General features: G+C 42.3%; 1 protein-coding gene across 6 annotated transcripts in view; it reads right to left on the bottom strand.

Moving 5' to 3' along the window:
* cadpsb (Ca2+-dependent activator protein for secretion b) overlaps positions 1-7,772 on the bottom strand; it is a 92,868-nt gene extending 85,096 nt beyond the window's left edge. For all 6 annotated transcript variants that reach the window (XM_062546201.1, XM_062546203.1, XM_062546205.1 and 3 more), the window contains exon 1: positions 7,194-7,772. In XM_062546201.1, coding sequence (XP_062402185.1) covers positions 7,194-7,529 — 336 coding nt within the window. In that variant the 5' untranslated portion in view covers positions 7,530-7,772. The remainder of the gene's footprint in view (positions 1-7,193) is intronic.
* Between the last annotated feature and the right edge of the window lie 3,139 nt (positions 7,773-10,911).

The following is a 10,911-nucleotide window of genomic DNA, read 5'->3' as shown; positions in this document are numbered from 1 at the left end:
TCTTTTAATCTCACCAACACATTTGCAAATTGAAAGGTAACTACAATTTGCTGAGAAAACATGTGAATTAACTGACCCTTCTATTAGGTAACACAGACACACACACACACACACACACTCTCTCTCTCTCTCTCTCTCTCTCTCTCTCTCTCTCTGCCCTTTCTCTCTCTCTGCCTCTCTTGCTCTCTATTCCCTGGTGTATTTCTCTGTCATGTCCCCTAGTGTGTACACAGTCACAGAGCCAGGTGGGTGGTTGTACTCTGTGGACAGAACTATAATTCTTCCAGCTAATTGAGCTGTTGTCTTTTTTTCCTTTCAAAAAGGAAGTAAGCAAAGTTTCCCTGTGAAGCCTCCTAATACAGACAAAAACGTGTCTCTAATTAATCCTGAACCGCACACTCCAAAGCCTCTGTAATGTAACACAACTCATTAGAGTGCTCGGGCCAGACGCACACACACTCTACGGGCGAATGTTGTCTTCCTAATCACATCTAATAATACAGATATATAAAGATGCTTCTAGTTTAACCACAAATTGCAAAGGCAGGCAAGACAGTAAGCACACTTACACACTACACTAACCCCCCCCCCCACACACACACACACACACACACACACTTACTCACACTGCCCTAAAATGGACACATAAAATAACATTTTACCAGGTCCATTACAAATGTTCAGAGCATCCTAAAGCAAATCATATACCAGTAAGGGGGAATCGGCAATAAACCCTGATTTGATGTCTGTTCTGTTAAAAATCCTGTTAGATGTTTCATATATTTCCTCATAGTTTATCTTAGCTTGTAAAGCTATTTAAAGATGTAGCCTATTGTCAAAAAAACAACTTCTAAACTCACACAAACCATGGTAATCATAAGTGACTGCATGCAAGGGCTTTTAATACAGCCTCTTCAAGACAAAAATGTTCTGCCGTTATTTGCCATCCTGTGAACACATAATTGGGGATCATTGGCTTTAAAATGGCAGCAGAGTAGACACAGATGTCTGTATACTGCAATTTCCTATTACCTGCACTGTGTATAAGCCACAGGACAGTGTTTTATGCATGTTAAAAAGACAAAACCATATTCATACCATATCAACTGCCCCCATGTATTAACTTTCATAGCTGAAGACTTCAATCAATGTATAAGCTGCAGCTAATAGTTGGACAATTAGAGCAAAGGGGAGAGTGTGTAGGCAGAATCTGTGTGATACAGCCTGTGAGCTAACCAGAATGAAGAAAGACCAATGTGTTGTCTGAACACACAAATCTGATATGATAACCATAAACATGTTGAACATGATTGCGGCAAAAGGAGGTGCCTCAAACTCAAGACTCCAGCTTGATCACAACACCAAAGAGCCAGGCTTGTTGGTACGGCAGTCAGAGCACATTCAACCCTATCACAATGATGCAGTTGAGTTGTGTTTGCATGAGTTTGAAAATGGCTTGCAAGACTAAATTAGGCTGTCATTGTTTTTTTTTTTTTTAAGAGGATCGGGTATGCTAGGTTATTTCTGACACGCATTTTAGGAATTCGGGAATCTCCAATATGATATTTCCCAGTAATTACTTTAATGCATTCTTTGATGCATCTTTAATATTTGTTCATTTTGACAGGCTGTCTCTTAACACATCTTCTTGTACATCTAAAAAGGTTTTTTACCTTTGCTGTCGTCAAGATCTCTCTAAAGCTCTGTTAGGGGCATAGTTTTATTGGAAATGGTGTTGAATTGATTAAATGATACACCTCACTGAAGGATCTTTTTTTTTCTACCAAAGTTTCTTAGTCGGAGCTCTGACTTAAAGAGCCATTTCAGTGCAATTTTCCAAAGTTCAAAATATTCGAGTTCCAAATGGTCATAGTATAACCATTGTAGATGCTGTGATAAACTCATGCCTCAGGCTCTGGCTCTGGAACGCCACTCACGAGACGCAAAGGCTGCGTTCATCGCACAGGATGAGGATCATCACAGAGTCATCATGAGTAATATCACAGAGTAATATAAATGGGATCTGAGGAATAGATGGCTACAGGAATGAAGAGCCTAATCACAGTGTCTATTCTCCTAAGTGTTAACCATTCCTGGTCCTTGACCATTATTGAATAGATTGGAGCTACTAGATGGCGCCCTCAACGGTGCACAGTGGTCAGTGGCAAAGCCATGACAGGACGACAGAGTAGGACTTGCAGCTACAGACACATTAAGCCTCTTCTGTTCCCTGGGCTTCAAAAAGATCAAAAAGATCTATGATGATGATGTTGTTGATGTTTACATGGCGAAATGTCCCTGTGGTTGAGTCTACACTTATCAAAACCAAATAAAAGGAGTCTTGAAGGCTCGAATCTCTGAATATAAGACATAACATGAGCTATGCAATGGCTCGACATCATGCACAGGTTAATCATGTGGCAGGCATCAGGCTCAGCAGCATCAATTAAGTTTTGGCGCACAGAAAAGATCGAAGACACTAGCGGTTTCGAAACGTTACTTGTTTTTGTTTGCTCTGGTAAAGACTGCAAGTTTGATTAGTGTACTGCAGTCTATTTTTATTTGTTTTAGCAGTCCACTGTCTTTCCGCTGTGAAGCATATGATTGATTGTGCAGCTTTATGCTGGATGATGCTTGGAGTATCCTACTTTAACTGGATCAAAATGATTGTTAGAGACAACATGTTCAAAATAAGCAGAAATCTGGCACTGCAATTAAAAGCACTTGGTACTTTCATGTCTTCAAAACGAGAGTTTTTCCCCAGAGCTAGACCAGTCTCTTTATGTCAATCTTGTCTATGTTCTATGTTTTCACTCCATTCTACCTCTCTCTCTCCCTCTCTTTCTCTCTCTCTCTCATACAAACACACACACAGACACATAGGCATGCACAAACACAAACACACACACACACACACACACACACACACACACATAAACAGAGAGACAGAGATTCATAATATTCAGTCACAAAACGAGATTAGTTTGTCTGGGAGGAATGTATGACTTTTGCCTCGCCGTCGTCTCCGCTAACACAGAGCTCCAGCACAATGGCATAGTGATTACCATCTCATTTTGGAGCCGAACGAGCTGATCAGACCCAAAGGTCCCCCGCTCAAGAGCCTCCTGGCAGCCTGGCAGTCAGGCAGGTGGGTTAGGAGTCGCAGGGGGTGTGGTACACGGGCACAGGGGCTGACAAGCTAATCTCATCACAGCCCATTGTGGGCAGTACTAAGCAACAGACCCACTGATTGGGTTAGCAACTCACTTGGGTACAGTCAGCCAAATCCAGTTCCAGCAACTTCTCCTCCATTAGAAACTCAGTCATGGGCATTTGCTGGCCTGCCTGCTGTGTTAGTGTGCTTTCACAGGGAGCTGAAAGGGAAGCACGCTTAAGGGCAGCACTTTGGATGTCAAAGGTCTGCAGGAGACGTTTCTGACTGGGGAAATGCACAAGTAATGTGTATAAAAACTATTTATACAAACTCCTCTCCTTGCATGTACGGTAGGCTATGCCTGTCCTAACATACCTGCATTTTGGGTTTGACGGTAATAAAATGGTGACAAAGGGGAAAAAAGCGCCCGGTCGTGGGCCACAGAGAATAGCACTTTCACTGCACCCACTGGAGGTAAATGATTTTTTCAAAAGGGCCCGGTGGAAAGTGACAGTCTGTAATTGCTCCATTGTGTTTGTCTTTCACAGGGTCACTGCTCAGCACGTCAAGGAGCAACAGCCTGCCCCAAACAATGGGCAAAAAGGCCTGTCTGCTGGCGATAGCCCGCTCATTACCCTGCCCACAGACAACTATCAGGAGCAACAGAGAGCGCTGTGCCACAGCACAGGGCCCAACCACAGTGCATATATGCATCAGGCTCCACCGCCAATGTGCTTACTGTGTTACTCCCACAATACAAAGGATGATGCCGCTTGCACAAACGTGCCTAAATGATTTTGTCAAATTTATTCTGGAATATGTGCATGCGCAGATTCCTTATGGTGTAAAACGAGGGCTCGACTGATGACGCTACAACTTAGTAAAACCAGTACTAAATCGAAACAATGACATTTCGCTAGATGATTTAAAGAAAGCTCCAAAAAGGGAGAGAGATTTGGCACAAGCTTTGCCATACATAGGATCTGAAACTTTGCTTATTTCAGTCACATATATAGAAGCGATAAACATGCATTATATTTTATTGTAGATATTATATCATTGTCCATGATGTCTCATAATTTCATTCCGTTTATAAGAAATATACAGTATGTCTGACTTAATTATTTATAAACTCCTCAATAGTTCTCTCTGAGGTCCTGAAAGAGGGCAATAATCCTTCTCTGAGAACTGAAAATGGTAAGGAATAGGAGAAAGGTGCATAAAGACAAACATAAGCACAAAAACAAATATAAAGAGAGTGCAAAAAATATCCGGCTGCAACATGCCTCTGGTTCTCTCTGTATTTCACTGTAGACAGACTCGTCAATATGCAGTACATGGGCATGAGGCAAAATAAAGGATTGTGCTGGAATAATATGCTCTTAGCAAAATGTAACGTAACTACATTACCTGCACTACATTAACCTGTACCAATACAAAACAACAGTGTTTTGGTCATTTTGACATGAGGTGTATCCAACAGTGCCGGTGTGATAAGGAGATAGAGAGCGAGCGTCCATCTGTGAACACTTGGCTGGCTGTGTTTCCTAGTGTGAAGGCATAGCTACAATGATCCACAGGGCTGTGAGCAAGGGAAGGTGAATGATGGTCTTGTGTGGCTGATGACAGGATGTCCTTGCTAGCCAACGGCAAGCTACAAGCTAAGCTAACTGACATGTCTGCCTTCAGCTGTTCTATATATATATATATATATATATATATATTTTTTTTTTAATTCAAAATTATTCTCCCTGTCACATGACAAAAAAGGACACAAACATAAATGAACAGGGAAGCCACAGTGCTTCAAATCTCACAAAGGCGCCGACAGCACAGGTTGCAGCAACCCATCCCACACAGCCAGCCCACACCCCTGGCTACACTTGGTGGCTCTGACATGGTTCCTTGTAATGACACAGTATTGACCATCTCCAGGAGTGCAGGGCCACAGTGCCTTATTGATTACAGCACTTGAAACCATATGGGCCTCTTGATCAGGCCTGCGCAACAAAGACCCAGCATGCATCTGCTCAAGAGAAGCCAGCATGCACACAACAGATTAAGCAACATCACGTCCTCATGTCATATTATGAGGGTGTGGGATGCAGTAATCTGATCATGATTCACTCTGTTGCAATTTGGTTTTAGACTGTTGATGAATCATTAGATTGTTGCGAAAAGCGGCACTAGCTCAGACAAACTACTGCTCCAAGAGTTAAGTCCTCTGACAGAAATAAATGAGGTCAATCTCAAAAAAGTACTTCATAATTATAATAAGTAGTTCATAAGGGTAATTAATATTAGTAAAAGTTGATCACTTCAGGTCATGGATTACAAGACATGACAAATATGATGCCCATATGCAGTATCACTGGCATGCAAACCAATGGAACCCTGAGTACTACAAAAGCTACTGGTGACAAACAGCCCTCAATGAAAAGAGGGGGAGCACATAAGTCAGCTGAATGGTGGGTCCAGTTCTATTACGGATACTATTGATTACTGTTTGCTGTGATCTAAATTATACCTTGATTTGGTAATTGGTAATTAAGATAACACAATGATTTTGTAACATGGTAGATATTTTTAACAGCTCAAGTCAAGAAGTGATTTGCTCACATAATAGAAACACCAAAGAGTTATAAAGATCTGAATGCCCACACATGCACATGCACTTCATAGGTTATAAACATCTCGCGACAAAAGAGCACAATACTTTATGGGCATAACTCCTATCAGACACTAATCTTGCAAGCCACTGAATTTGACAATCAGTGTGACCAACAGCAAATTACATCACTTCCAATTAACACATCTGCTTTTCATTAAATATGTGTTTTGTTCAGTGAACGAATATTTCTCAGGCTTTTATTCTCAGTGAACAGGTAGGCTAAGTATGTCCATTCACATTTGAAATAAAAGGTATCCTGTGTGGTAGAGTGCTGGGCAAATTCCTTTAGAATATGAAAATAACAGTTGAAAGTTTTAAACAAAAGCATGTATTCATCTGCTTAGCCTTTCCTGATTTCCTTTGCAAATGTGCTGTCATGGTTAGGCAGCTGTGAAAACATCTATTAAACAGCTCCACTCTGCTGAAAGGTTAAAGCACAGAGGTGAGAAATGTCAAAACGAGGTGTTTATCCAAAGATCAAAGTCGGAGTGGTTATTTGTCTATTCAATATCTCACACAATGTACAGTGAATCATTCATTCCACTTTGTGACCTTTATGGTATGTCACAACATTCTTGATTTAAAAAGGACTTTGATGAGGAAAATGCAGCATTATCTGTTGGAAGAAAACATAGCTGCATCTATAGACTAATGATCTGTTAACCATTTAGGGTATAGCCTAAAACACGCTATATATATCGAGAAAGAAAAACACCTAGTCCAATCAATGAATTACATAAATCTTCAGTTGTGAGAATGCATCAAATGGATTAATTTATCAGCAATGTCATGTGGATGTATCTCTCGGTTCTAAGCATCCCATGCGTGCAGTTTGCCCCCAGCAAGAGTCACCTTGGGAAGAGACTCATTGAGGCAAGAGAGATGGCGCAAACACAAACGCATCCCGCTACGGCAAGAACGCGGAGTATCGGACTCCGTATGTGCTCATCACATGACTATCGAGATGTAGCCCTACTATCGCAATGACACTGCTTTATTTTGGTCCTGCTCCATCACTCTCGTAGCATTATCCGTCAACGGGGCGCCAGCTGAATTCTCGACCTGATTAGAGATTTCAATCGGTTTGGTTCCCCTCTGACGAAACCAGTGAAGCTAATTGAAATAGCCTTCTCGCCCGTCCCACTAGTCTCTTCATCTTCAGACATCAATGGGGCCTCATGTCCCCCGCACTACGCGTAGGTCATTACTACACGAAATAATCGCTGCTTGGACCTTGTTAGTGATTTGTGCTGATTGCTTAGGTGACCATGCGGTTCATGCAGGTTATACGTCGGCCGTCAACAATTCAAGGTTAGCCAGAAATTACTTCCCCGAGACTGGTAAACTACCCTCAACCCCTTTCCGTACCTTCTGCTGTCGCCTCGCCATGTCGGTCGGCTGTTTGGCGTTGAAGGGATAGGCAACGCATCGCATCACAAAGACATAGAGTTGCAGCTTCTTCTTTCGTTCCTCTTCCTCCCTCTGCAATTTCTCCACCTCTTCTTTCTCATGCTCGCTAACTGCCGACGGACTTGGGCTGGACGGCCGAGCACTGCTGCCGCGGCTACCTGGCTGGAGCCCTCCCGAACTGTCGCTTGTCCTGCTCGGTGAGATTCGGGATCCGGACTGAGGTGCCATCACCTCTTTGCTTTCCTCCTCTACTATCCCCTCGGATTCCTCCTCGCTGGATGATGGATCCAACATTTTGTCCTACAACTGCGGTAACCTTGTGAGGCACTGAAACGTCGGAATGGTAACAATAGGCTACTACCGGACGGAGAATAAATATTAGTTAAAATAAAAAAAATGCCCTAAAACCCTCTACCTCAACTGCTGATCTAATGTTATCTTGAGCTCGATGCGACCCCACAATCTGCTCCGTCCCAGCAAATGCTCAATCACGTCTGCTGCCCGTGAAGATGCGGACGCGGACACTGCAATCTCCTAGCGTTGCTCTAGCTCACTGCTGCCGCTGCTTACGTGAGCGCGCTGTGTCTCCGTTCGCCAGTCACCGCGAGGAGGAGGTGAGGAGGGGGCAAGCGCAGCATAAAGAGAGAGAGAGGGCGAGAGAGAGGCACACGCAGGGAGAGAGAGAGAGAGAGAGAGAGAGAGAGAGAGAGAGAGAGAGAGAGAGAGAGAGAGAGAGAGAGAGAGAGAGAGAGAGAGAGAGAGAGCAGGCCCTTGAAGTAGCTCTTTTTCAACGAGAGGTGCGAGTGATGGCCACTTCCAGCCAGGCGAGTGGCGCTGGCCATGGTCCTGGAATATATCTGCGGTGGCTCGAGTAGCGGAGCACATTGAAATGAAGCGATTTTCCTCTCGGTTTACATTCTGACGAGCGGCCGTGGTGAGTCTGATGTGAAGGCCATCACTCATCTTTGTGTAACTAAATTGTGCAACCTATGTGGGAAATCTTCTATAACACACTGTTAACATTGTTAATGTGGGTGAATTTAAGCAGTCAGTGAGCTATTTTTACGGTTATAAGTACAAAACCCCATGCCTCTCATTTACGTTAATCATTTGGACATGGTTGCATTATACCAAGTGTTGTGTTTTTAAACGTCGACATACCCACCAATTTGGCTGCATACAGGCAGATAAAATGCAAAACTTTTATTAGCATTAAACACAAAAAACATAAGTTACTTTTAGGATAATGACGTCTAATTTCAAGATACTTAAGCTTATTTTCTGTAGGTTTTGTCTTAAAATCAGACATTTTTTGCATGTCTGTTTGACTCTGTAATACAGACTACAACCACCCATTACCTGAGTTAAGAGTTACATAAACACAGACATGTGCACACACACACACACACACACACACACACACACACACAGACAGACACAGACACACACACACACACACACACAGACACACACACACACACACACACACACACACACACACACACACACACACACACACTCACACACACACACACACACACACGCACACTCACCGATTTACTTCACCCAGTAAGCTGTGCTGTTCAACAGTTAAGTACCACCCACTGGTGCCATTTTGAGAAACAAGACATTTTGTAGCCATCTGTCTGAATACTGTGAACACATTGTTCGTCCCTGGCCTAAGCAAACTCTATGTGGTTGTCCAAGCAATAACCCGAAGTCAAGACTTTTCAGTGTGTAATAAAAACAACACTCACTTATTGATTGGGCATTTTTCTGATGGGAGGTCCAAGTCTAAAATCAATGCTTTTGATTTGTGCCTGCTTGTGATCAAAGACTAGGCCCAGTCTGGGGTTGAGGTGGATAGCCATGGGCACAGGACCATTACTCATCGTGGCACTTGTGACAGTGCTGTTGGTTTCTGGCTTCATGTCGAGAGGGCGCAATTCTGAAAGTATGGGTTGCTATCATCAGAAGTGAGACGGAGAACACATTAGTCATTTCTATTTACCATAGGGCACATATTACACATTTGATGTAATCATTTTCATTACATTAATCAACTCTTGGTGATTATTGAGTGTTGCACATGTTAGGAAATAATGTTCTTTATTAAGACCAAAACAATCTGGCCATTTGGAAAGGATGGTAGCGCAAGCATCCATCCTTTATTGTCAGTCGTTTAAACACAAACTAGGGGCAGCTGTGACAACTAAAATGGTCTTGTTTGTCTGAGAATAACCTTGTGAACAGGACCATTGGCAATGATTCAGCAAAAAGCAGTTTCTCAGAGGGCAGCACCTTCATGGAAAAAGGCTAAATATATCTCAGGGTAATCCAGTGGGATCCTTTCAGTAGCAACACCGATAGATATTTCAGAACCTGAGGAGACCTTTTGCCCTCATGTATCAGCCTCCTGAGTCGAAAAAGAGACTTGAGACAGAGAGAGAAACATTTGTTGGAGAGAGACCACAGAAAAGAGGCTTACCTCTCAAGAACACCAACCCTTAATTTAGCAAAGGATATTGACATCATGTGGTTGGTCAGCACAGCTCTCTGTATGACTGATGTGATATGGTTCATCATATTCTCAGATGGTCTGCAGTGGTATTGATCTGACAGAGGACATATTAAAAGGTTACATTGTATGGTAGCCTATTGCATGTACTGTATTATCTGGATTAACGGTCAGTAATTAAGGTAATTTGACTCCATAGCAGAAATGACTCTATGTTGTAATGTTGTATAAGTTTCAGTCATTTTTTAGCAGAAAAAACAACAACATTCATCAGCCCAAACACAATGGGTTGTTAGTTTGTGTTTGAAACACAAGAGACAGTGAACACTGAAACTGCCACCTTCACCATAAAGGGGGTGACTTCAACCTGCACGCACATGTCATTTTTAATCACACCTCCACTCTGTCCAGGTGTGGTGAAGCTGGTCCAGTGAAAGCAGCCTTTATAGAGTGTCTCGAAAACATCCTGCTCTCAGTCCATGTTCTTCTAGTCTGGCTATCACCATACTAAGCTCAATCTTTTAAGATTGAGCTTTTAAGATTGTCTGTCTGTCTGTTTGTTTGTTTGTTTGTTTGTTTGTTTGTTTGTTTGTTTGTTTGTTTTGTTTGTTTGTTTGCAAGATAACTCAAAAAGTTATGGATGGATTTCAATGACCTTTTTAGGGAAGGTCTGAAATGACCCAAGGAAGACACTATTACATTTCGGGAGTGCTCTGTATCACTGTCTGGATCCAGGAGGCGGTTATGTTTTTTCGCTTGGCGGAGGTTTGTGCTCTCTTTTCTAATTTTATTATTATGATAACGAAGAGCCACACACCAAGCAGGTATTTGTTACGCATAGTACCATGCATTTACTCATTCACTCATTCATCATAAAACCATGCTATCAAAACCAATACTGTACATATAGTACATTACATATAGTAGACATTACTTGATTTATTTGCAGGTATGGAACATTCATACACACAGTCTCCATATTGTGTTTAATTACCTTTAGTATGCTGATCTCATTTCACAACATCAAAAGCTGTTAATTGGATATGTCACCAGGTGATGAGGAGAGGTGAAGAATACTGCCTCGATGAGTCAGACTAAAAGTAATTCCCGAAGACAAAAAATCAGTGAAGTTTTCAACTGCCAGTTGTAGGGGACAGG

Source organism: Sardina pilchardus, chromosome 9 (assembly GCF_963854185.1).
Source record: "Sardina pilchardus chromosome 9, fSarPil1.1, whole genome shotgun sequence".
Taxonomy (NCBI): domain Eukaryota; kingdom Metazoa; phylum Chordata; class Actinopteri; order Clupeiformes; family Clupeidae; genus Sardina; species Sardina pilchardus.
This window is presented reverse-complemented; position numbering and strand designations above follow the sequence as displayed.